Source organism: Lytechinus variegatus, chromosome 7 (assembly GCF_018143015.1).
Source record: "Lytechinus variegatus isolate NC3 chromosome 7, Lvar_3.0, whole genome shotgun sequence".
Taxonomy (NCBI): domain Eukaryota; kingdom Metazoa; phylum Echinodermata; class Echinoidea; order Temnopleuroida; family Toxopneustidae; genus Lytechinus; species Lytechinus variegatus.
Genome location: NC_054746.1, coordinates 10,808,806 through 10,836,531, shown reverse-complemented (window position 1 = coordinate 10,836,531; position 27,726 = coordinate 10,808,806). Strand labels below are relative to the sequence as shown.

General features: G+C 36.2%; 2 protein-coding genes across 2 annotated transcripts in view; both read left to right on the top strand.

The window, feature by feature from the left end:
* The window catches only part of LOC121418428, a 15,548-nt gene extending 11,033 nt beyond the window's left edge, over window positions 1-4,515 (top strand). The window contains exons 5-8 of the mRNA XM_041612281.1: window positions 273-390; window positions 1,411-1,611; window positions 3,274-3,314; window positions 3,941-4,515. Of these exons, the coding sequence (XP_041468215.1) occupies window positions 273-390; window positions 1,411-1,611; window positions 3,274-3,314; window positions 3,941-4,081 (501 nt within the window). The 3' untranslated portion in view covers window positions 4,082-4,515. The remainder of the gene's footprint in view (window positions 1-272; window positions 391-1,410; window positions 1,612-3,273; window positions 3,315-3,940) is intronic.
* Window positions 4,516-6,736: 2,221 nt separating this feature from the next.
* Window positions 6,737-27,520, top strand: LOC121418426 (G patch domain-containing protein 2-like). Its single transcript, XM_041612279.1, has 9 exons — window positions 6,737-6,862; window positions 14,084-15,045; window positions 16,421-16,503; window positions 17,174-17,341; window positions 17,695-17,780; window positions 18,783-18,856; window positions 20,681-20,806; window positions 23,198-23,325; window positions 23,888-27,520. The coding sequence occupies exons 2-9, from the start codon at window positions 14,186-14,188 to the stop codon at window positions 24,064-24,066; spliced, it is 1,704 nt and encodes a 567-aa protein (XP_041468213.1). The 5' UTR covers window positions 6,737-6,862; window positions 14,084-14,185; the 3' UTR covers window positions 24,067-27,520.
* Window positions 27,521-27,726: the final 206 nt, after the last annotated feature.

Below are 27,726 nucleotides of genomic sequence, written 5' to 3'. Positions count from 1 at the left end.
GCCATTTTCAGTGATCAATTAGTTTTCAGTTAGCTTCCACTGAATATCTAAATATATAGATTAAATATACTTCATCCATCAGTTAGAAATTATGTGCAACTAAAAACTAAGAAATATTGATTCACCCTGCTCGTATATTTCTTGCATTTTATCGAGGTTTTATTTTGCTAATCAATACTTCATATTTTCAATAAAGTTATCAATCTATACCATATTTCAAATTGAGAAACCTTTGTAAATATGTTTGATTTATTTTTTCAATTTTATTTTAGTATGATGATTACATTATCCGTGATGGCACTGAAGAAGATCTAAGCAAGGTATATGATCTCCTAGAAGAGTTGGCAGATATTGAGGATATTACCGCGGACTTTGTGGTCAATAAAGATGGTAGGAAATATTTTCTCATTTGGCCTGTAGGAAGCCACGAAATAGGAAATGAAAAGCCAAGATAACACGATTAACAATGAAAGCGTGTGTGGGCGACAAAAAAATGATGATGATGATTTCGTTGGTGGTAGTAGTGTTCGTGATGATGATGATGGTGGTAGGAACGATGGTGACGATGGTGACGTAGTGACGATTGTGACGATGGTAAAAATGGTGGTGACGATGGTTATGACCCAGGGGGGCACTCAGTATATAACGCATAGTGGGTATGTGCCGCGGAGGGGACCCCCATTTTTACACTCAAATTTCCGTTCCAAGGCATAGCATTTTTGCCTTGTTGAGAAAAAGAACAAAGAAAGCCGCTCCAAGGCATAGCATTTTCTTCTTATCGAGAAAAAAGAAGAGAGAAATCCGCTCCAAAGCTTCGCATATTTTTCGTTACGCCGCTCCGATCGCGTTGAATGAGCTGCAATTTTGGTGAAAAGCGGCCGCAGAGCTCCCCGGCGGAGGCCGCGCTAGCTGCATCATGCACGCGTGACCGTTCCGTAGGGATGCATACGCGCTCACACGCTGGCGATCCGTTCCAAGGACCCCCGTTTTCACAAACATTTGTCGTTCCGAAGCCCGTTCCAAGGACCCTCCTTTTTACAATAAGCCCGCTCCAAGGCCCCCGTTTTTTGTCTCGCCCGCGGCACACCCCCACCACTTTTTTGGTCGAGTGCCCCCCCGGGGATGATGATGATGCAATGGTGATGATGATGATCATCATGATCATGATCATGATGATGATGGTAATCTTCACTTTTTTGTACATGCTCATTGAAAAAGTGGAGGGGGTCTATCTCAGCCTCCAGCCAACCCCTGTTTCTGCGGCCAAGTAGAATGAATAGCATTATCCGAATTCGTTGTAACAACGAAAATGTTTCTCTCAATATTTTAACTTGACGTTTGAGGCCCTGAATATGTAGTAATATCGTTTATTCAGTCATGAAAGAACTGGAGAATTTTTTTTTCTTGCAGCATTCGCACGTGGCGGTGCAACTGACAAGAATCTGTTTAGTTTTGTCGTCTTAGAATGTCAACATCGTGTTAAAGATCAGACTGAAGAGACCAACCACACCAACGAAATCGTTGGTTGTATGCTGTATTCAAAGATATATTGTGTTTTGATGGGGCAATTATATTTCTTACAAGGCCTTTATCTGAAACAGGAGCATAAAGGTAATTAATGCTATATATGACTCTAATGACTCTCAATGGAAATTAGTTTTGTAGCTTTTCTTTCTTTTACTTTGTATTGACCGGTTGTTATATGATAATGATAATATATAGTTTTTACGTTACATGTATAGCGCTTATTAAACTTTATTTCTAATCGCTTAAAATTGTATGAATTATTACCCCGTCGTAGGATCCTGGCATGCCTGCAAATAATGTATGGCCTTTCTCCACTCCCTGAGGGCATTCTAAAGAGTTCTAAGACTCAATTGGTAGGCATACTACATCAGCTTTCGCATCCTACCAGGTACCCATTTAACACCTGGGTGGAGAGTGGCAAAGTCTGGATGGACGCCTTGCCAAAGAATGCTGGGTCGCGTTGGGATTCGAACACATGACCCCCGGATTGCTAGGCGAGAGTCTGAACCGCAACAACACGACGCGTCGCGACGCTTCCACGTTATCAAGCTTTAATTTGTGCATTTCTTATTTCCAGATTTAATTTTTTTTTCTTAATTAAAAAAATAACAGCATTGACCACAACGATAGGTTACTGTTCGCAAACACATTTTTGTTTTCTATATTTAAATGTAATACAATTCAATGCATATGAGATGTTAATGCCTTCAGTATTCGATTCAATTACATTGTGATGGAAAATCGAATATAGGCCTACATCTTTATTGCCACCATACTACCAAATCATATAAATGCACACTTACAAATATTTTGAAAAGTAGGTCTATATTTGAACCGAAACGTATATAAAGGCCTAAACTTAACTACAAAATCATATATTAACGATAATTGAAGTTGACTTACCGAAATGTTCTCCCCTTTCCCCACAATCTAATGGCAAAATCCAACATACAGGCTTTAGATTGTATTTCGCGAATTGAATTGATTTCTACTGCATGGAGAACTTCTAATAAATATTCTTTGCCCACGATTCAACGGAAAGTCGAATGACTCTCGGACAGGGCAATAAGCAATGTATTTATTGGGTGGGTGGCAAATTTTGTTGACTTTCCAAGGTAAAATAAATTGTTGGTATTGCTTTATATAATTCTTTTTACTGTGATATTATGGTTAATAAAACGAATGTAAACTATGGCTTGAGGTTTATTGCAGCCTATAAATGTGGCTGTTTGATTGCTGCATTGGGGAATTAGCTGGTATAGAAAGTCACTCACCCCCCCCCCCCCCCGCTCCTTCCCCACCCATTTCATTTTGCTTGTATTTTTTTTTTGCCAATTGCTATTGCTTCTACGTGGCTTTGACCTTTTCTTTTCGCATATCACCAGTTTTAGGGACAAACGCTTCTTAAATGGTGACCTTTCATCTCTCTCTCTCTCTCTCTTAGGGGGTGGGGGCTGGGGGCTTGGCAGAATTAGTTGTGCACCCTGCACTGTTCCCGCCCCTCCAGTTTTTTTAACCCTGGATCCGCCCCTGTGTCATCGCCTACAATCATTATGACTATTTCACATTAGATATGCAAGAGAACAAAATAGGCCTAATGTTTGCCAGAGTACAAATTAAAGACCAAATGGTGTTTGCCAAGTGCCATCCACCTTGTTTCCTGTAAATATTTTCATAAAGATTATATTATTTCGGGTTGATATCTCCATGCTATTTCATTGGTTTTTATTGTGTGTTAATATACAGGTAAAGGCTTAGGCAAGGCCCTACTTCGTTCAACACTGCAGGTAAGCGTTGTAATTCCAAATTCAAATAACCACTGAACAAAACATACATTCATCCAGGTAAATAGATTTCGGTGACTTGTTTTATACTTTTTTCAGCAAGTATCTCCATTTATCTTATACTTATAACTTATTCATAACGATGTAATTTTTGTTTCCTGTCTTGTTTTCGTAAACACCAATATTGCTGATAAACCTAAATGATTTAGAAATAGATATATTAAGTCTTGTGTGGTTTGGGGTTTATGAAATGCTAATTGCTTTGAAACGGGGAGAATAACGGAATACATTTTTTTTATGAATAAAGGATATTTTGATGTACGCATCATTTGTTTTTAAGTTCATTCCTTGCAGTAAATTAAAAGTTTATAGTAGATTTTAACACAATACCCAATGTAACGAATTATACTAAATTTATTTAAAGGATAGAAAATCATGCAATGTCTATTACGTTTCTGTGAATATTTTTCATACAAAAAAAATAATGTTAAGCTTTTCATTTTGTTCAAGTAAATCACCCCCTTCATAGGCCACAATTATTCTTGTAACATACGAAGTTATTTCGCCATTGTCAAAATATCCCCCCTCTCGCTCTCTCTCTCCCTCTCCCCCTCTCCCTCTCTTTGTAGGCTTGCAAGAAATGCACCGGTGACGGCTTTATTTTCATGATTCATAAGGATAACAAAACCTCCCAATCACTCTTCCAGTCATTCCACGCAATCAACATGACACAATCGATGAATTTCGAATGGATTAAAATCTTACTCTAAGATAAACATGCACCAAAGACTACTTACTTGACACGTTAAAATATGTTGTGTTCATTATCCACCTGCATATAGTTATATAGTGACATTTTATATTCGTTATCAACTTAAGCGCAAGTTGTATTTATTTCACAATTTTTTTCTTCGAACTAATGAATTTATACTTTTTATGATTTTGATCCATTTAAATGTATTTTATAATCTCAGAAAAAAGATAGGGCTGGTAAAAACTGACCCACCATTATTTCTGATCACTGGTACGTCTTTAAATTCTGATAATTTGTAAATAATATATTTTAATTGAGAAAAATCTATAGAGTTATTTTGTTCTGACCAAAATTGTTTTAAGTTTACGAAATGAACCTAAATTCTTTGTGTGAAAAGCTTTGCATTTGTTCAGTGATTATGTTTGCATCAATATGATTTCTTTTGTTCCTTCTCTTTTTTTCTTTCCTGTAATATATACATGTACGCATATATGAATAAGTCGACTATATTTTCTTCATTTCCAAGGGGAATCCACACTTTACAAGCTTTGCGTTTTAGTGGACCCCCTCATTTCCATTTATGTTCTATATTGGTTTTTTGTTTTGTTTTGTTTTACGAAGTAAGAATGCCCTTCTGTAAAATTGTACTTGATTTGTATTACTTTATTACTTTGTATTATGTTTTGAATGGAAATGAAATAAAGAATTGAATTGAATTCAGGGGCGTGCCTCTAATTATAAAAGATTTACTTTTTGGCAACCCCCTCCGTTATATGTTTTACTCAGCTAAGGTCAGTTTTCCCCAAGAACACATGATTACGTCATGTATTCTGCGGCTATGCCTGATACTTCTAGTGTTCTGATGTTATAGACTTTATCGTGTATTTGTTTATATTTTGTTTATGTCAAACAGAAATTATCAAAATCTTCTATTCTAGTAAAAACCAGCTGTTCTTTAACAATATTCATTATTCCTAAAGAAACTTTTGACCAATAGTTGGTTTTCCTATTATGTTTGTACTTTATCCATCAACCTGATGATTTCACCAACTTTTCTTAGCTGTCACACTCACATAGATTTTTTAGGGGTTATGGTGTAAATAGAACCAATCTTGATATTTTTTCTTTGCTTGTGAATTTTCTTCTTGGGATAAGGACAGCGTAATTCCTTTTGAAAGCATTTTACCCCTCCTCCGAAAAGCAAGATTATCGTCCAGATCGACTGTATTTCAAAAGAGTGCATTATCCCGGGGGGGGGGCCACTTCCATTCACGAGTGGATACCATGCGCGACCATGGGGTCTCGAAAAGCACCCTAAACACGTAATTTCCATATTCTGAAAATGCACCCCTTAACAAGTATTGCCGTGTGAAACCCTACCCTTAACAAGTATTGGAAACAAAACGATACTCTTGGAAAATATTCCCTGAAATGAACCCCTAAACAAGTACAGGAATGTTTTATTGTTACGGGTCCTTCGGTCGTCGGCTTAATTTACCTTATTTGGTTTAGTACGACCCCACCTTCTACACCTCGCGCAAATCGGACTCTTAACACGAAGTGTTGGGGCAAAAAGGACATCCTTTATAAAACATTTTAATTTTGTTTTATCATCCCCGCAAATTCGACCCTAAACACGTAATCTTCCTAGCGAATTAGATACCCTTTTTTCATTATTATTGTGTTTTTGACACCCTTTTCACGTTACGTACGTAACGTGCCCTGTCGTGAAAAAGACATCCTTTTTACGTGTTTTTTGGTCGCGCATGGTATCCATTCGTCAATGTAAGTGGCCCCCCCCCCCGGGTGCATTATTTAATATGCCAAATCTTGTCGCATTCCACAATCTCTTTTTTTTCTGAATATTAGGACTATTTTACTATATGGGGTACACGGTCAAAATTTAATGACTTTCCATGATCGAGAAATAAGAGATGAGCAACATTTTGGAATGTTTTAAACCCCAGTAGTTTAAACATGCATTGATATTTCATCTGAGTTTTGCAGCTGAATATGGGTTATCCAACCGTCTTTTGTCTTTCTTTTTTTCCTTTTAAATTCTTTAGCATGTTTAGAACATTAAATTTTATGCAAAAAAAGTAGAAGTATCGGAGACTTATTTCTAGCATTTTTACATTGCATTTTACTCTATATAGATTATAGAAATTGAAATATCGTGCAATATGACATCGAAACAATATAACTAGAAACAATGTTAGTGAACTGAATTAAGATTAATATGATTAAAATAAATGTTGAAGGATATGTCTCGGAAATGCAAATGTCTCATTAAAAAACTTATCGGACATTTATCCGACAAATTCTAATTTATCCGACAGTTACCATAGTAACAGTGTTTCTCAGTAAACAAGGAAAGTTGTCTGAATGTCAGACGGAAATGTTGAGCATATCGATGATAACTGGCGACATGTATGTGCGTAGATTTCAAACTGCAGAAAGGAGTATACTTTAGCTTAAAAGCTAAAAATGAAGTGAATAAACAAATAGATATCAAGGTTGATATAGGCTATCATATTTTTGACTAATCATATCATATTTCCATGGAAAGTTTGTAAATCACAATATTTCAATGATAATAGTACAAAATAAAAATGATTACAAGGAACATTATTTTCCATTGTGATTTGTCTCATATCGTGCCCGGTAGTGTTATGTTCTAGGATTATGATGTCGATGAGAAATCTGACTTGCTATTAAGAAGAGTCTACATCGAACTATTTTTTCTACAAAATAGCGAAACTGGAATTCTGAACAACTATCCAAGAATCTTTGATAGGTATGCTACATTTTGGGGGCCTTATCAAATTAGTCACCAACCCTTTCGATGCCGCTAATTTTGTATCGTCAGCTCAGTGGTGCCTGGACCCTGGTGATGTAAATTGTAATGACGATGAATGAGACGATGGTACCGTACCGTACGGTACGGTAGACGGTACTCGCATGCATGTGTGAGTGAATATAGCCAGTGCGGCCTGCGGCAGTGCCTAGGCCCTAGTCTTGAGGACGCAATGATGATGACTTTTTAAAATCCTGTATATGACAGGATTTTAAAAAGTCATTATTGCGTCCTCAAAACGCAATAATGCAGTGCCTAACCTAGACAGCTGTCGGCCGTCTGTTTCGAGGAGTTTTTTAACATTTTTTAAAAATTTCTCCTCGTACACAGACGGCTCGCTATCGTGCAGGCGGTGCAGCCACCATGGCATTATAGGCACTCATTCAATGAACAAGGTTATAATATAACCTTGTTCTCGGTTATATCTCCATGTGTGGCAAAATAAGGGTGGCAATTTTTGGCTTATTTTCTCTTTTTGTTTGGGGCAAATGCCTGATTTTTTTACACTGGCAGTTTCCATTACACCTATTATTCATACAACTTGGCTTTTATTTAAATTTGACACTTTAAATAATTTTTTTCTTAATTAAAAATAGAGATCAAAAAATGAAAAATTTCTTGCCATATTACTTTCCACCATAGAGGGCGTACACAAAAATATGCCCAAAATTCAAGTTTTTGAGCGCTCTAGTGAATACAAAAATTATTCACAAGTTACTTATGTGAAATAAATTGCAACTTTATGGAAATTAGTAATTTTGGTCACAAAAGTGATATTTTAATGATTTTTAAAGTGTGTGCTCTGTACAACATTGGCATACCATACTCCTACCTGAAGATTCCCCACAGGCAGGATGGTAGCAGTGAACAAGTGGCATTAGGGGACTTGCAATGCAAAATCCCCCCGTCGGGCTCTTCAATTTTTGTCTTTAATGAATAAAAATTTTGAAAATTAACGCGACCAAAATGCAAATTCATATTCCCTCTAGTCTTGGCATTAATTGCCCAAAAACGGAGAAAAATGAAGTTAAAAGGAAAAAAAAAACACTTGTTCACTGGTACCACCCTGCCTGTGGGGAATCTACAGGTAGGACTATGGTATGCCAATGTTGTACAGAGCACACACTTTGAAAAATCATTAAAATATCACTTTTGTGACCAAAATTACTAATTTCTATACAGTTGCAATTTATTTTTCATTAGTAACTTGGGAATAATTTTTGTATTCACCAGAGCACTCAAAAACTTGAATTTTGGGCATATTTTTTTGTACGCCCTCTATTGGTGGAAAGTAATATGGCAAGAAAATTTTCATTTTTTGATCTCTATTTTTAATTAAGAAAAAAATAATTTAAAGAATCAAATTTAAATAAGAGTCAAGTTGTATGAATAATAGGTGTAATGGAAACTGTTAGTGTAAAAAAATCAAGCATTTGCCCCAAAGAAAAAGAGAAAATAAGCCAAACATTGCCACCCTTATTTTGCCTCACATGGAGATACATGTATAAGTGAGAACAAGGTTATACCATAACCTTGTTCATTGAATGGGTGCAAAAACAGTGACTTACCTCGGCTGTCGCGCAAATTCACTTCCCTGTTTTATCCGATCTTAAGTACATAAACATATAGCCATTGAATCCCCTGTACAGATCGCACTAGAACTTCGGTCTCTGTATTTGGTGAGTGAAGCCTACGGAGTTCAGTTGAACAACCAACATAACAGAGACCAAAGCTTTTGGTCTATGCCTGACATCGAGGCACAGACTGAAACCTCAAAAAACTGAAAAGTTCTCTCCTCCCCAGTCTCGATCGGCCGTTTTTGTTGTGAGTCATAACAAAATGGCCGATCGAGACTGGAAGGAATGAGCTTTTCGGGTTTTTTTTGAGGTTCCAGTCTGTGCATCGATGTCAGGATTCTACCACTCGTTAGACCTTCATCCATATAATCGTTGTAAGTGCATAATTTCTGCTTTCACAATTTTTTTACCATAATCTACCCTTGTCCCGTGAGTATGGGTAAATACACGGTAAGCTCCTGGGTTAGGCAGTGCCGTGGCATGGTTGTGTCCGGACTTGCCAGGAGGCTTCTAACGAATACAGTCCGCTTATCCGTCCTCCCCTTATCCGGATCTTTGATTCTCTCTATTATCCAGTTGCACACTTGCCAAGATTTGTTATTTATTGTTTTTTATTCAATCTAGTCCGTGAGGAAATGAGATTTCAATCTAAACTCAATCCTATACGTAATCTGACTCTCCCCGATGACATCTATACACAACAAAAAAAATAAGTCCCCCCTAAATCAAATTGCTGTAACTTTTGAACGGAATCATTTTGAGATATGATATTTGGTAGGTGGTTTTCTACACTCATTAAGCAACTCCTGGGGAAAGTGAGATTGATCGGTTGAGTCATGCATGAGTAATTAAAGATTGAATTAAAAATGACCAGTTTTGAAAGTCACAAGAGTCGTTTTTTCAGATTATGCAAATACAAATTTGGGCAAAAGTTGTTTTTATGGTGTTAATGCTGTTTTACTATCCAGCATTTAGCCACTCAACACACAATTTTGATATCGTATGTTCATGGTTGAGTCAGCGCAATATTGAAGGGGTGGGGGGCCCACTTTTTTCCAAAAAAATGTAGAAATGACCATACAATTGTGATTTTTTGCATGGTCAGCCCCCCCCCCCCTTTTGGCTCAGCCCCTCCCCCACACTTTGAAAGCCGTTCCGCGGCCCCTGTATCGTGACGTATCATCATAGGGGTTTTTGGTAGTTTCCTCTACGACTTGCTGCGTCATATTAAAACTTGAAAATGTTGGTGGCTCCCCCGATTATAGGCCCCTCCCCCATTTTTAAATTCTGGATCCGCCACTGATTTGTCCATAAATAAAACTGATCATGAGAAATTGTTAGGAAAAGAATACATTTATGCAGGATAAAGAGTATTCATTCTAAGTTTTCGAATGTGCTCGCTCAACCATGAAAATGTTACAAGTACTGAAAGTGTGTGGTGATAGAAATGATGGATGATAAAAACAACAGCAATTATCCCCAATATTCACCTTATTACCCTTTAAACTGAGCCTGTGACATTGAAAATACCCATTTTTCCACTTTGATGCGTGCTCACTCATCCATAAATAAACAAATCGATTTCATTTTTGCACAGAATTTTGCCCATAGGTTGATAAACATGTACTGCCAAATGACATTGCTAAAGACAGCCTTGAAAAAAAGTTCCACCATATTGAATAAGGGGTTACTTATTCTTAAACATGTGCACCCATAATGTACACGAGTCTATGAGAGAGAAAGTCAACATTTTAACAATTCTGAAATGAGGGTTTGTTTCATGGACAGTTAGTGTTACTTCTACCAAAAGTTGTTTCATGAAACTTCGCACATGACTTCAGAATAGCACTATTCAAAAGGCGCGCACACCAAAATAACAATTCGTTACGGCACAGAGTGGGGCCAAGACCTTGAACTTTCTTCTCATTTGCATAATTTTCAAATATTGTTTGCTCACTGATGCATTAAACATCGGGATTTTCATAAAAATCAAATCAAATGAACCATGCAAGGAGGTTTGTGACAGATATCCATAGTTACAAATTGCATTTTTTCCAATAATGTAAAAAAGAGCTTATCAAATTCCATATGTTCATTCAAGCGTGAATGTTTAATTAAATGCCTCTGAATAATTGAAGCATGTTAATTGGTCATGAACATAATGAAAAAGTTAATAAAAGATCAGTTTCAGTTACCAAAATGAAGCAATACTTGCCTATTAGCCTATGATATTTGAAAATCGTATTTTTTGTTTTCAATAAATGTTCATTGAACTGTGAAACGATGAATATTGTTGAAAATACTCTTACCAAAAATAACTGTTACCATATTCTATCATTTTTGTCTCACCTGCGAAGCAAAGTGAGACTATAGGCGCCGCTTTTCCGACGGCGGCGGCGGCGTCAACATCAAATCTTAACCTGAGGTTAAGTTTTTGAAATGGGTTTTTGGTAGTTGTAGTACTTGTAACATTTTCATGGTTATAACTTAGGAAGTATATGGACCTAGTTAATAAAACTTGGCCATAAGGTTAATCAAGTATTACTGAACATCCTAGTAGAGTTTCATGTCACATGACCAAGGTCAAAGGTCATTTAGGGTCAATGAACTTAGACCATGTTGGAGGAATCAACATCGAAATCTTAACCTGAGGTTAAGTTTTTGAAATGTCATCATAACTTAGAAAATATATGGACCTAGTTCATGAAACTTGGACATAAGGTTAATCAAGTATCACTGAACATCCTGCATTAGTTTCACGTCACATGACCAAGGTCAAAGGTCATTTAGGGTCAATGAACTTTGGCCGAATTGGGGATATCTGTTGAATTCCCATCATGACTTTGGAAGTTTATGGATCTGATTCATGAAACTTGGACATAATAGTAATCAAGCATCACTGAAAATTTTGTGCAAGTTTCAGGTCTCATGATTAAGGTCAAAGGTCATTTAGGGTCAATGAACTTTGGCCGAATCGGGGGTATCTATTGAATTACCATCATAACTTTGAAAGTTTATTGGTCTAGTTCATTAAACTTGGACATTAGAGTAATCAAGTATCACTGAACATCCTGTGCGCGTTTCAGGTCACATGACCAAGGTCAAAGGTCAATGAACTTTGGCCGAATTGGGTGTATCTGTTGAATTACCATCATAACTTTGAAAGTTTATGGATCTGATTCGTGAAACTTGTACATAAGAGTAATCAAGTATCACTGAACATCCTGTTTGAGTTTCAGGTCACATGATCAAGGTCAAAGGTCATGTAAGGTCAATGAACTTTGGCCATGTTGGGGTTTTTTGTTGAATAACCATCATATCTCTGTAAGTTTATTGGTCTAGTTCATAAAAAGTGGATATAAGAGTAACCATGTATCACTGAACATCTTGTGCGAGTTAGAGTAGTATTCAAAGTCAACACTGCTGCTATATTGAACTGCATGATGCAGGTGAGACGGCCAGAGGCATTCCACTTGTTATTGATAGAAATGTGTAAAAAAAATCAAATTTTAGCAAATTTGGACTTGTGTTTATTCAACCGTGAAATTTATCCAATAAAGTTGTATCATCTTTTAGATAGTACCTTTTTGAACCCTTCTGACTATTTTTCATGATGAGAATGTGGAATCAGTTCCAATAAAATGGAATCACAGTCATATTTGGCTTGTGACTTTTGAAAAGTGACATTTTGCCTTCTGACGGTGCTCACTGAAGCATGACGCAAATTACGTCCTTAACATTTACTCAAAGGGTAGCTTATAAAATTACCTACACGCTCATGTAAAAATATATCAAAAACTCGAATTGGTTCGGAAATTATTGATGTTTGTTCAAGGGGGGACTTACTTTTTTTGTTGTGTATATTTACCAATATAGTCAACCTCCAAAAAAAATTATTTTCATGAAATTATCTCACCCAAATCACCAAAAGAATAATGCAGTGAATCACCAATGATACTGCAGTGAATACTGTCTGTACGCCCACTACAATAGTGTAGCTACCGCCCTTGGCCTGGGGAGGCAACCGGCAGCGCAACTGCTTGTATTTATTATTGGGTCTCCCAGATCCGGATAAATCCCTTATCAGGATTGGTGCTGGTCCAACGTGTCCGGATGAGAGAGGTCGGACTGTAGATAGAAAAAATTTATTTACTAACGTATGCTTACTCTCCATGCAGTCACGGATTCTATTGCATTCATCTACACATACTGCAAAAAAAACTCAAACTTACACCCCAAGATTTCTAAAAGTGAAAGATCTTGATAGCCATAAATCCTATAGACTATAGTACTGGTAAATTGGGATACAACTTTATTTCTGATGCTATCGATTTCATTTTCAAACAAGAATTCATTAAAAGATGAGAAAAATATTAAAAGACGGAAGAGACTCGCCCGATATTTACGCCACCACCTTGTTTCCTATATAGTTCTTCCCCAACGTTACTGATGCTTGACGTGCGCGTACAAGACACTGCCAATCAGGGAAAAAAATTAATTTTTTTCAGGGGCTCCATTTTAAATTTTTTGTACAATGTCGGGGGATCCATTTCTAACTTTTGGGGCACAGTGGTAAATTGTCCATAGACTGTGTACAACAGATAGACCGTCTCCTCTGCTTAGCGAATCGGAGACCACTGATTGGTTTAATTGCGCAGATCACTTCATGATTAGGTACGGTAGCTGCCAAAATAATTTCCTCGGACCGCGTGCGAAAGTATCGATAGCGACAACGATATCCAGTCACATTGTCTTTTCGGGAAATGCTCTTGGTTTGCGTTCAGATCACTCCAGTATCGATCGGAAATTATTGAGACTTGGCAATTTCATGCATATTCATGCGACCCTCCGAAACTTGGAAATCAATTGACTTTGTGCACGTTGCGATAGGCTACATACTCCAATGAACACGATGCCATATCGACGCTAATTCACAAGATTTTGACGAAAAAGCAAAAAGTAATCAAAATTTGTTTCTGTGCGGTATCAGTGAGAAAAGAGATCCTCTGAGAATACCTTATTACTATATTTTCATTCTTAAATTGGCTCTCGGCAGTGCCTGGATGATGTCATATAATAAGCAAAATGTACTTAAAATGTGCTTAAACGCTCTGCTATCCATTCTTTACAATTTGCCACTGTGCGGGGCTCTTTTTAAATGCTACTTTTATTATTTTGAGAAATACCTGTTCACTTATTGACGAAATTATTACTCATTTTGATCTTTGTAAAATTATATTTTTAAATTATTTTTTTCATGTTTAGAATATTGGATGTGGGTGTGTGTTTGTGTGGGTGTGACTTTGAGTTAGACTTGGATATACATTTAAGTTAAAGAAATCAATTCAATATCTAATTTCAAATTTTCAATTTTAGAGGAGGGGACATACCTGTATCGAGGTCTTGCTCTCTTTCCTCTCCAGTCTCTAGGTATTGATTCTTCTCTCATTATCCTCTTATATGTGGAACATACATGTACACCTGTATAATATCTGATGGTCAATAATAATTTAAGATTGTCTAAAAATTTTAGAAACTGCATCAATTGTTGACATTCAATTATATTCTTTATTTCTTTCATCAGTGAATACAAGATGGCCATACCAGAAGGGTGTGTGTCAAAGAGTTCAACACAGTGAAGTTTGTTACAGCCCTCAACTGTAAAAAGGGACCATCAAGATTAAGAATGGCATCTAAGCTGAGTTCTGGTAAGGATTGCCTGACCTCTGACTTCAATAGCCCCAAGTCAGTACGACGTCAGTCTAGGAAGAGAAGGGGACGAAAGAGGAGACTGGATCCAAATCCTATATGGGAGCATGCGATCAAGTACAGCGAAGGATCCGATTCAAGTCTGGATGAAGCCTTGAAAGACTACATGGACAATGTATCGTCTCAGCAGCAACAGAATCATAGCGAGTCCGGTTCGGATGATACCACCATGATGAAACGCTTGTCGTCCCTCAATATGACTTCATCGAGCAACCTTTACGGCGAATCGGACTCGGTCACGGAAAACCACACCATGCTCAAGAAAAATGTCAATAAACGCAAGAAACGTTTCAAACGTATGGTAGTGGATTCGATACCATCGGGTTCGGGTTGCATGGTCCGGAGCTCCTTGATGCCAGACTTTGTGCCAGAAATTTTCCACAAGCGTCCTCGTGTCAAGAAAATGCGTCCAAGGAAACTGGACAAGACCGACGACACGCCCGAGATGAAAGGGGAGTTTGACTTTGATATTCTCCTTGCTAAATCTTCAAAAACTGGTGCCAAATTGAAGCCGAAGCTTGACCCGATGGACCTGTCCCGGCCAACCGAAACCTCCAAAGACATTACTGAAGACAAAGAAGTGTGCTCAAGAAAGCAGGATAAAGTAGGAACTGACAGTGGTACTGCAGTGACAGGGAAACCTGTATCAAAAGAAAGAACTCGATCATCCAGCTCTGATGGTGCAACTTCTACGGAAGTTGCAGAGAGTAAAAACATGGACTGCTCTAGTAATGATAGTGATGTTACAATGAGACAACCTTTAACACCAAAGAATGAGTGAGTATATTTGATTTATCTCCATGGCACATTTCATCAGTTCTTTGTCATTTCGGGGAGGCTCTTTTTTGAAAAAAAATTCATTGCTTATTTCTTTAACATGCAGTTGTACATGTACATGATCATCTGCAAGGGGGGGTATATGTGGTTATTTTTTTATTATAGATGTTTAAGTTATGATTATTTCATAGTGATTGCAATCCGTATTCTAATGTCAATATCAAAAGTCCAAACCAATTGTATTCTAGGAGAGATAGAAACTGTACTGATGGAAACTTGTATGCCAAACTTTATTTACGTATATGTGGTATTGTTATATATCCACCAATAGCTTCCCCACCCCCCTTTTTTTTCCCCTTCCACAAGGTTTTTTATTTTCAAAATGCATAACTCCACTGTATATAAACATTTACAATTTTTTTTTCAGACAAGCAGTATATAAACATCCTAATAGACATAAAGTCAAATATCTACCAATAGCTTGGGTTGTAAGATATAATTTTAAAGGTTTATTTTCAAGATGATATTTTCAAGATATAATTTTCAAGGTTTATTTTCAATTGATACTTCCTTATTTTGTTGAACTATTTCACAATTAGCTTTGTGATCCGGTCGCCTGCCACCTTACCAATTTCCACACCTGTATGATATAATGTCCATATACCAATAGCTTGCCTGTACTTTGTATTGTTTTAGAAGTCAATGATAATGATACATGATATTTTCTTTTCATTTGCCATTTCTGCTGTAAAAATGAAATGACAAGTCCACCCCAATAAAATGTTGATTTGAATAAAAAGAGAAAAATCCAACAAGCATAACACTTAAGATTTAATCAAAATCAGATGGAAAATAAGAAAGTTATGACATTTTAAATTTTCACCTAATTTTACTTAAGAGTTATATGCACATCCTGGCTGGTACGCAATGAGGAGACTATGATGTCATCCACTCACTATTTCTTTTGTATTTTATTATATGAATCTAATTTTCTCCTCATTGTCATGTGATACAACGTTTAATTCCTCCCTGCACAAATGTAATTAGCATTGTTTATGGTTCAGTCAAGTTGGTCCTTATTGTCAAATCTATAAAAAATGAAATGCATGTATTGTATAATTCAAACAATAAAAAACAAAAGAAATAGTGAGTGATGGACATCATCGACTGAGTCACCTAGTTGTGCATATCACTACCGGTATTTTGTGAAAAATAAGCGAAACTTAAAAATGTCATAAAGTTACATCCAATTTTGATGAAATTTTCAGCACTCTGCTCGTTTGAGTTTTCTCTATTTATTCAAGTCAGCATTTTCCTGGGGCCTTTAACAAGGCACTAGATGTCAATTCTGGAAAATTATTTCTTTGAATTTTAGGGAAACGAGCAGCAGTTACGTGTCATCTAGCGATGAAGAAGAGGATGAAGATGATGGCTATACAAATGATGAAGGAAGAGAAGGTAAGACCTGGCTTTAAGGAACCAAAACCCAAGAAGAGAAGCAGTCTCATTGGGAAGAGTAAAATGAGAGGAACAATTTAAACAAAGTTTCATTAAAATCGGTTATGAAATAGCAAGTTATGGACGTTTAACAAATCTTGAGCTACTTTCAATGGGGATCCTCAAATTGGCAAACATGCTTCAAAACGGCTGATTTTGTGGTCAACGCTCCATTTGTTTTGTAAACTAATTTTTTCATATTTTCCCCCTTTATTTTTATATTTCACATTATCTCCTCGTGACCTTGACATATGTGATGTGAATTGTATTTTCCCATGACATATGTTGTGCTCAGGAGGAGGCAAGATGCAATTTGAAAGATTGAAAAAAAAAATGCCTCATACAAAGGACTAGGTTAGGGTAATAGTGTGCCTTGTTGATTGATGCATGCACTATAATATCCATTTATTGTTGATGCTGTTTATTTTATATTTATCATTGAGTGAACAAATTATCATTTCCTTTTGTTTACCGCTGATGATGATGATGAGCAGTGGTATTTCTTTCATAAGCCGGTGACTGTATCAGGCACCTTGTTTATTTATGAATTCATATTGATGTTGTTCATGTTGTTGTTGGCATTATTTTTGTATCATTGAGAGAAATTTTCCTTATTTCTTACGGTGTTCAGGTGATGATGAACAGAGTGATTTCTTCCATGAGCCAGGGACTGTATCAGGTATACCTAGCGTAGTTCCATGGTGGGAGGGCAAGACTCTAGAGGAGTATGAACAGGATCAAACCTTCAATAGTATCCTCAATGGTAGCTTTCAGCATCTATCAAAGCCTTCACAGAGGTGTAAGTGTTATCTCTCATTCAATTCACCTTTTTCTTGTTATTTACCATAAATTGTTATTTTATTCATCTTCTTCTATAGAATGTTTAGATTACTAAGGTCCACTGATCAAAAGCATGATTTAAATTCATATTTGTTCTGTTGTTGTAGTGATTGTTATTTTCTATTAATGGCATAATGAATGTAATGTAACTGTTTCCTTTTAGATTTGAGAAGATCAGTGAATAAATTACAGGTTATGTTCACATTTTCTCCTCTTATTACCTTTACGTCATCTAAAGAAAAAAGATACTGAGGCAAATTAATGTAAAGAAAACAATATTTTACTTATGATATTGGTTTCTAAATTCCCTAGCTTTTCACTCAAAATTACGCGGTTGTCATGGTTTAGAGGAGCCTTCTTCCATCATGAGGGGATGCAGACAAAGGCTTAAAGCTAAGGTATGTGGGTACTTGTACAAATCAAGTTATTTTTACTGTATGTTATTTGGGCTACATAAACCAGTATATAACCTGTTGCATCATGCAAGCCCAGCTCCTGGTGATGGGCTAAAATAAGAGATTGAATATTTGAACTGATGATATTACCAATGTGCACGCTCTGTCTTGGAATTTTTATAAAAATTTTGCCCTGCATCCAGAATGTTTATTGTACCAAGGACTCTCACCCCTTGAACTCCCCAACCCCTTTGTCTTTTGTCATTTTAACTCTTATAAAGAGCCTGTTAACTATACAGAGTGAGTCAGAAAAAATGTCCCACTTTTTTAAAGTTGAATTGTTTAAAATATGAATATTTAATCATTAGTTTCATGATATGTCTTGATAAAGGTGTCCTCCCAGTACATTCAGGTACCTTTTTCATTTGATCCCCTGCACGCATGACTGAACAGCGGACAATCTTTAGAAGACTGTCAGATCTCACTTGCGCCAAGTTACAGGGTGGGAATAAAACACTCTTTTGAACAAAGACAGTCCGACAGACTGAAACACACACACACTGTTCAGCGAAAAACAGGCTTCATCACCGATGACAAGATCTTCAACAAAGCGAGGAGGTCTTTGCAGTAGCCAGTTCGAAAATGCCATTCTTCGTTCCTGGTCTCTTGCCAGGAGCTCATGCCTACATATCATCTGGTATGGGTGATATCGTACATCAAGCCAGGTGATACGGTTGAAGGTGCTCTGGGTCAGCTGAAGCTCGTTCCTCCGGGACGAGATCCGTTGGTTGTCGAACGAGACATATCATGAAACTAATGATTAAATATTCATATTTTAAACAATTCAACTTTACAAAAGTGGGACATTTTTTCTGACTCACTCTGTATTTATATGTATAGTCTTCATCATTATTTCAATTGCCATTCTGCTTGTAAATACACAAAATGATATGAAATTAACTTATCACTATCATTATCTCCTTTGTCATTAATGTTATCCTTCAGAGGCTAAAGAAATCAAGCTTGGCATCCTTCAATGAGAAGATTGTTCGCTTTCTTCACAATCCATTTGAACAAGAGTAAGTAATGACTAATAATAATAATAATAATATAGGATTTGTATAGTGCATGTGTCCACCTTGCTAGGTATTCAAGGTGCTCCTATATTACCCCGGCTAAGCTAGTCTACTGATTCTGGTGCGCACAGCTTTTTGAGGAATTACTCCCTGCCAGTACCCATTAACCTCACCTGGGTCGAGTGCAGCACAGTGTGGGTAAATTTCTTGCTGAAGGAAAACACACCATGGCTAGGATTCGAACCCACGACCCTCTGTTTGGAAGGCGACAGTCAGAACCACTAGACCAGGATGCGTCCACAATCTTAACGCCAGTTTCATACAGAATCCAATAAAATGACAACCCACGTGTCTATACAGTCTATTTGCATGCATGAAAAATATGTATCAAAGGAATGGAGCAAACTGTTGTGTGATTTTTCAAGCAGTAATCAAACATTGTCCCACGTGTGCTAATCTGTGTTAGCGATATACAGTTTGATCGTTCTTCGGCTAAATGGGTTTCATGATTAAGCAAAGTTCAGTTTAGGTAACTGTACTAGATCTTTGATGATACATTGACAATCTTGAGGTTTTTCTTGTGAAATTAATGTTTACTACAACTACTTTCATTTATCTTTAACTTCAGTTCAGAAATTTTAGACTTTCATTCTCATCTAGAGTGAAAAAGTGGGGGGGGGGGGTAATATCACACTCACCCATGTCATGTCATTATTATGAGGATGAAATCTTTTTTTTCACTCAGAATAATGAGTATAATTATGTTAGGAAAATATCAATCAAAACATGGGTCAATGGAAAAAAACTCTTAATAAATGTATTTAAAGGAAAATGAAACCATTGGAACAAGATAGCTTGTGTGAAAACAGAAAAATCAAAGAAACAGATCAACGAAAGTTTGAGGAAAATCGGAAAAATAATGAGAAAGTTATGAGCATTTGAATATTGCGATCACTAATGCTATGGAGATAGCAAATTGGCAATGCGACAAAGATGTGTGATGTCACTTGTAAACAACTCTCCTCATTACTTTAGTATATATTTCACTAGAATTGCCTCTTTTATCACATCTATCCATAAATCATGTGTTCTGTCTACATGAGGGCATGTAATACATATTTTTTAAGAATACATCATGGATAAAGAGTTTGTTTCATCAAAAGAAAAAGCAAAAAGAGACATTTTGAGGGTATTTTACAGTCCACCAAAGGGAAAGTTGTTCATCAGTGACATCACACATCCTTGTCGCATTGCCAATGGGAGGATCTCCATAGCATTAGTGATTGCAATATTCAAATGCTCATAACTTTCTCACTATTTGTCCGATTTTTCTCAAACTTTCTTTATTCTTATTCTCTGATTTTTCTGTTTCTACACAAGCCTATTTGTTCCAAAGGTTTCATTCCCCTTTAAGATGTATTTTATTGCTGTTGGCCTTTTGCACCTCAATTTTTATTCACATACTAAGCTTAGCCCTAAACTATCTTTTTGGTGCTTTTTGTAGAGAAGCCAAAGCACAAGAAAACTTAGGCCTGAAAACGCTTATATATTTTGTTGTTATGGTACATTATATCTACCTGTTCAAATTAGCTAGTTTTTTTCAATGGAAAATGTCTAACAGGGTTGTGATGACTACATACTTCTTGATAGCACTGGTATCCCAATATATGTGACTACTTGCATTACCCTATTTACCCCTATTTTGTATCCATTTCCTTCTTGCTACTCACAGCTTTACATTGCCTTCTGTGTTCTGTAATTGAATGCATCTATCAGTGTTTGGTCTACTTGTATGATTTGATTTTTCTTTCTATTCTGTACAAACAGGCTTAGTCTTCTTTCAACAAAATCAAAGGAGAAAAACCAAGTATTCCAGCTGGCTTCCATGTATGCACTGGACGTTAGAACAGAAGGAGGGGGACAAAAGAGCAAATCAGTCTTAACCAAGACTAGGTAGGTTATTTGGTGAAAGATGTGAATTGTAATTCACCCGTCAAACAAAGTATGAAAAAGTAGAAATTTGCATTTGTGGGGGGGTAGTGAGATTGTGAACACATGCAAGACCCATATTTTGAAAGTGTTGTATTGCCTTAATATTGGCTTAATATGGCATTAACAGGCCTGTGAAATCTCTGCTATTTAGCGGAAATCCGCTATTTTCATTTTTAAGACCGATTTCAATTTCCGTGTTTTTCCTGTGTTCCATTTCCGTTTTTTCTAAGTCAAAATTCCGCTATTTTATCCAAAACGGCTGGAAAACAAGTCTAGGTAAATGGATGCGAGCAGAATGTGTGTGTTGTGAATATACACGTTACGGGGCCTTGTATTTTGCCTTCGCGAAGTTTCGAATTTTTAGCATATGTAACTCTATGAAACTGCTGCGGATCACACCGTGCACCGTTGCCGTTGTTGGCATATGGGCCCGTCAATCTGTATGCATTGTCAGCGGACGGAAACCGCATACAACATAGGGAAATCCTTGCGTGTGCACGTTGTTGGTTACGTACATGCACATACGATCGAGACTCGCGAGTGAATGAACCAGTTCACGTGTTTGGGATGTTTACAACGTTAGTGTTTTTCAAAAAGTGTCTTTCAAAAGAGCGCATACAGACATTCAAGAGCACCATGATAAGCAAGATACCTCTAAAAAGCAAAAGACGAGAAGTAAATAGTAAGGTAGCCATTTTTTGAAACCCCACTCACAGGCCTGCATTAAAGGGGAAGTTCACCCTGACAAAAAGTTTATTGTAAAAATAGCAGAAAATATAATAAAAAATATTGCCGAAGGTTTGAGAAAAATTCATCAAATAATTAAAAAGTTATTAGAATTTCAATTATTTGATTTGTGACGTCATATGCGAGCAGCATTCCTACGTAGCGAATGGTAAAAAATCAATGAAATGTCATTTTCTCAGAAAATTGAAAATGGTTTTCACTGTAAATTTTGTATATCAATAGACTAATCGTTTCACACCCGATCATGAAAAGAAAACAAAATTAAGTCATCAGGAACCATACAAAATTTGAAATTCATACATTTTATATTACATAACACATGGGGCAGCTGCTCGTTTATGACGTCACAAATCCAAAATTTTGAACTCTAATAACTTTCTTACTCTTTAACGGATTTTCCTCAAACCTTCACCAATATTTTTTACTATTTTTTCTGCTATTTTTACAACAAAGTTTTCTTCAGGGTGAACTTCCCCTTTAAATAAAAAATCTTGCACAGTGAACTTTTTCCTCAGTTTTCGCCCAGTACTCATGAGAGTTGACACCATGTTGCCTTGATACAGCATGGCAATAAATCAGAAGAAAGTGCTATGTTCCTCACATGAGGTCGTGTTGATAGAGTCATTAGTCACCTTTTATGACATTCATCTCTCTAGATTTTCATTTTATGAGATGATAGATTCCAAGCATCTTGTTTCATTTCCTACATAAACATACTAGTTTTACACTCTAAAAATTGATTACACAATATTGGGTTAAACTTCACCCTTTACCTATGTATAAAGGAAACATGGTTGTCATTGGAGTAAAACGTTGCTCAGCATTTTCCAATAAATGTGCAGTATTTTACATAACAAGTGTGCAGAATATTTGACACAATGGGGAATGTAAAATGTTAAGTATTAATGTTGGGTAAAAAGAGAACGTGGTTGTTGGGTAAAACGTGACACAACACAGGTTGTGTAAAATATTTTCACAAACAAGGTGCAAACAAATCAATTACACCATGGATGTTGAGAAAAAAATACAGACTTTACCCAACAGTAAGTCAAATTTCACCAATCATCGTGATATTTTTTTACTTGAAGTATGGGTGATTCTCTATTTACATTTGACACAATGGTAGTGCATATTTGCGAAATATCATGTTTTAATACAAAATTGACCAAGAAATTACTCAACTTTTTTTTTTTGCAGCGACGTCTCTCAGCAAATTTGTATACCTAATTCTTAGAGTTGGTGCTCATGCCGATAGTTTACTCAACATTATGAGTAAAGTTTTCAGAACAAGTGCAAAAAAATAAATGACAACATGGATGTTGAGAAAAAATACTGACTTTACCCAACAGTAAGTCAAATTTCACCAATCATCGTAGTATATATAACTCAAAGAGTAAGTGATTATTTCACACAATGGGAAGTGTAGTGGCTATTTGCGAAATTTCATGTTTTGACGCAACATTGAGCAAGAAATTATTCAAATTTTTTAAGCAGCGACTTTGCTCAGCAATTTTTTTTACCCCCAGTTCTTAGAGTGTATGGAAATATATTCAAAATCACACTATATCATTTTATATTTTTCTTCCTTCACCTTCAAACTTACAGGCATACAGTACTGAATTATCAGACTGGCAGTATGGAGAATGATGCAGTCGTCAAGTCTCGGCCCGCGTTCTATCCACAGTTTGCTAAACGAAGACGGAAGTCACCCCCGCCTGGAGTTACTACTACAGGTACATTGCGTGAGGGAGATGAAAGCTTATGGGTTTCTTTTTTAGACCTATTTGTACGATTTCTTTTTAAATATGATGATTTGTAATCAAAATGATTATAATGATTTGTAATTATTTGTATGCAATTCAGACATAGCTATCATGTTTTCATGACAGGATTTATTGTATCTGTATGTTTTTAGTAAGTTTCTCTCTTTTTTCCCCTCTATTTTTGTTTTCCTTATAAGCGGTTTTGTAAAGAGCATTATTAGTTGAAGTCATTTCATTGTAGCATGTTTATTGAAACCATTGTTATTTTTATGTCTTGTTTATAAATTTGAATTATTAGTTGCAAGATGTTTGGCAGGGATGTAGTCAAGGCCGGCCTCAAAGCAACATTTTGCAGGCCTTATCCTTGGCGTCGGCCAGAGTCAGGTGTATAAATTCAATGAGAGAAGGTTTTCTCCAGCGGCCTTGTGACTTGACTTGCCTCGACTACATCCGTGATGCTTGCATCTCATATTGCATTACGTAAACTCAAAAATATCCTCATGTATATTCATCTATCTTGTATACGTACCAGTTGCTGTGGGAGCGGAGGCGGAGCCCTTATCATCAGGGAATGTCGGAAGTCGTATGCTGCAGAGCATGGGATGGACGCCGGGATCTGGACTAGGAGCCGAAGGAGCAGGGATACGAGAACCAATCCAGGCTTACATGAGGCCAAAGAATAGGGGTCTAGGCTACTGTAAGCCGAACTGAAACTCTGTTCTTTTTGGTTCTCTGAAAGCTAGATGAATTCTCAGTGCCACATTGTAACTATTTTCAGCGGAAGGTTGATTGAAACAGTAAGTTGGTAAATGTTTATTCAGTGAGGAAGATTTCTATTGATCTTCAAAGGAATTTTTAGGTTACTAAGGCAGTTCTATAGTCTATTATAGTCCTTACCAATTCTGAAAGCATTGAGTGCCTTTTTGTCCTCAAAAATGCACCATGTGGAAAATGAGCTGTCATACAGATGTGTGGATAGAGTGAGATCAACATAATGGAGACCCTTATAGAGGGCCAGGATCCAGTGGATCTACTGTTGTATGATGATGGAGGGCTAAGCGGAAGCTGATCCAGAATAGAGTCTGTTATTGGGATAGGTTGAACGTACATTGAGCAAATCCACAATTCAAACATTTTCAAGGTCAAGTCCATCCAACATGAACTTGATGTGACTAAATTGAGAAATATTAACAAGCTTAAACTAACAATGTAATCAAATTTGGATGTAAATTAAGAAAGTTATGACATTTGTAAGTGTTTGTGTATAGATGGGCAGTAGTCGTATCACAAAACCGATGACATCACACACTCGCTATTTATTATGTATTTGATTTTGTGAAATATGAATTTCATTTTTTTCCTCCATTAATTTAAAACTTGGTAAGATTCCCTGTTGTGAAATCATCATCATGATTTACTGTGATGCGGTGAAGATTCTCTTTATAATTAAATTGTGAAAAAAAGGATCAATTTTTATAATGGAAGTATTCATATGTTTCATAACTTTCTTATTTTACATCTGACTTTGATGAAATTTTCAGTGTTATGCTTGGCTGATTTCTCTCTTTTGGTTCATATTGAATTGTGTTGGGTTTATGCGCATTTATTAAGGTAAATTAAAAATCTTCACAAATTATCAGAATTTTTACATTGAAGCTATTACCTTTCTTTCCTATTAACCTCTCTCTCTTTATTGGGCATTGTAATTAAGCAGCAGTGCTCTTTATAAGAGCTTTGATAGCAAAATAAATGTACCTGTATGTTTCTAATGGTCCTTTGGTTTGCCATTACAGTGTGTTCATGAAATATCAAGTGGATTGTTACGTCACCTATGGTTGAAGTCATGCTTATATGAAGTTTAAGTGGTGGATTTTTACGTCACCTGTGGTTGACATGCTAATATGAGGTTAAATGGTACAATATTAAGTGTGGATGTGGATTTTAAATTCCCAAATTTTTTGTCACCAGATACTATCTTTTTTTTTAAATTATTTCAAATGAATTATTCATGATTCATTATGAAATGAATTGGGTATAAGATTTTGAGAATGGTATTACATGTTTGTGCAATATTTTATGATGAATATTGATGTTGCATTTCTATTTTCTGTGCAATTATGGCTTTTAAATGTCAAATGAAAATAGTAAATGTGAAAAGAAACTTAACTCATACAGTAAAAAAGAGACACATACTTTATCCTCTTTTGAACATGTAAAACAGAAATTGGAAATAAAAAGAAATCTAATCTAATTTATCCCCATTGGTGAATTTTATCCTTTGATTTTACCCTTCAAATTTGTTCTTCTTCGATTGCTTTAAAAATGTATGAATCATTTTAATTTAAGACACTTATAAATGGTGCTTAATATGTTTTTTTTATCTCTTTTTTTTATTAATCATTCTCCATCTGGATAATCATAATGTATATTTTGTCACTTAATGGATATCTTATGAAATCTCAGTACAATTCATTGCTTTGCATGTCCTTAACCCAACATGAAATTGGAAATGAAGATTGCATTTGCATTTCAAAAATAAGTTCAGAAATGAATGGAGTAAATTATATACTTGTGGTTAATATAGTGACAAAGGGATGGGGGCACAATTAAAGAGAAGCAAATGGACATTCTCATAACAAAACAAAATACTGCATACTCAAGATGGTGTAAATTTGTATTTTTGTATGATATATTGGTAATAGTATGTTACATTCATTTAAGAAATGCTTATTTTTATATGAACTTGAATGAGTATAAATTTCAACTTGATAATATTTGTATGTGTAGAAATGGTAACTCACATGCCGCATTTGGCCGAGATGTTATTACTCAACAGGACCTGTAGATTTGTCATACATGTACATGTTTGGTCTCCAGAGGGATTCAAGCTCTGACTTTGCCATTATGGTATGATTTCCAGCCTTAAATTTTGATATTTTGAGGACAAAGCCACCTACCTGAATGGCACATTATAGCTCAAACACTGGTACCATAACACTCAGACAAAGCTTTATGGAGCAAACCATATTTAACACACATTAGCTGGCCTTTCCGTAGCTTTCTTTGGTCAGAATCTTCTGCTTACTGAGCACAAATGAGGGAAATGAGAGAGGCACCAAACTCCGTGGGCAATAAGAGGAGCCTTGTGGCCAGTCAAGAGGGCTCCCAATGCAAGTGCCATGGTCGCCTTGGATTTATTCAAGCCCTGGATTTCGTGGGCTACTGACAGATGTCATCGCCGCTACAATTCTGTCAAATATGCAGTTTTGATTTTCTAAAAAGCTTTCGAAAGCCCATAGCCAGAAAACTTTTCGAGTAAAGTCTGAATTTATGGGGTTTTTCCCAATATATTTTCAGCCATAGAAAACACCTTTAGGGGTAACACTAGGTGATGTTCAGACCTTTAAAATCATCAGGCTGCATTGGTTTCAACTGCATAGTATGGGGTAGACGGGTGGGCAAAACAAAGTGGTGCAGATATCACACGGCCACTGCATGTTCTCTACGCAGCCTCTGTACAAATTCTATATGATTTATGTACTTACCTGCGCTTTAGGGGGAAAATATTTTATTCTATTTTTATGTGCTTCTTTTGACAACCTACTGCCTGAATCTGCTACATTCAATAAGCTTCATCATTTGCAGTAAATGTGGATTTGCTGGGTCTCTTTTGAGCATTTCGGGCATTTTTCTGATGAGCATAGATAATGTCAGTATGTAAGTTGTAAATCGTACCCATCTTAGATGCTTCCTAAACTAATGTAAAATCTCAAAGAGAGACTTATTGTACAGCATTTGCAATCAAACTTAACCTAAGCATAAGTGCATGGAGTAATGTATTGTTTATACTTGTTGGTAAACATTTGACTGAGTGACCAGTCTATTCATGATAGTATTGATATATGGGAATGACTCTGTCGAGGGATTAAGGAGATGTAGTGAATTTTCCTTCACTCACGCTTGTATGTAAGATTTTTTTCATAATTCCTTTTTCCACAATATTTAGCCTCTTAAATTTTAGATTGATAAGTTATACATTTTTGCAGAAATTTTTAGATAACTCTTTGGCATTGACATCTACCTTTACAATGATATTTGCATGTACATGAGGTGTAAAGAAAAACATTCAAATTTTCCTCCTCCGAACTCAGAAATAATCTTTTTAGATATTTGTGTAAAAATGAATATGATATGTGCATAAAATAGAGGGTAATACAGTAGGTCATATACATTATATATTCAGGTACCTTGAAAGTTGAATTTTCAAGTATTTATTTTCTGATTGCCTCCAGCCCCCCCCCCCCCCTCTTCTTTCTCTCTCTCTCTATCTTTATCGAACTTTCCCTTTTTGTTCACTTCTCCCTCTCCAAT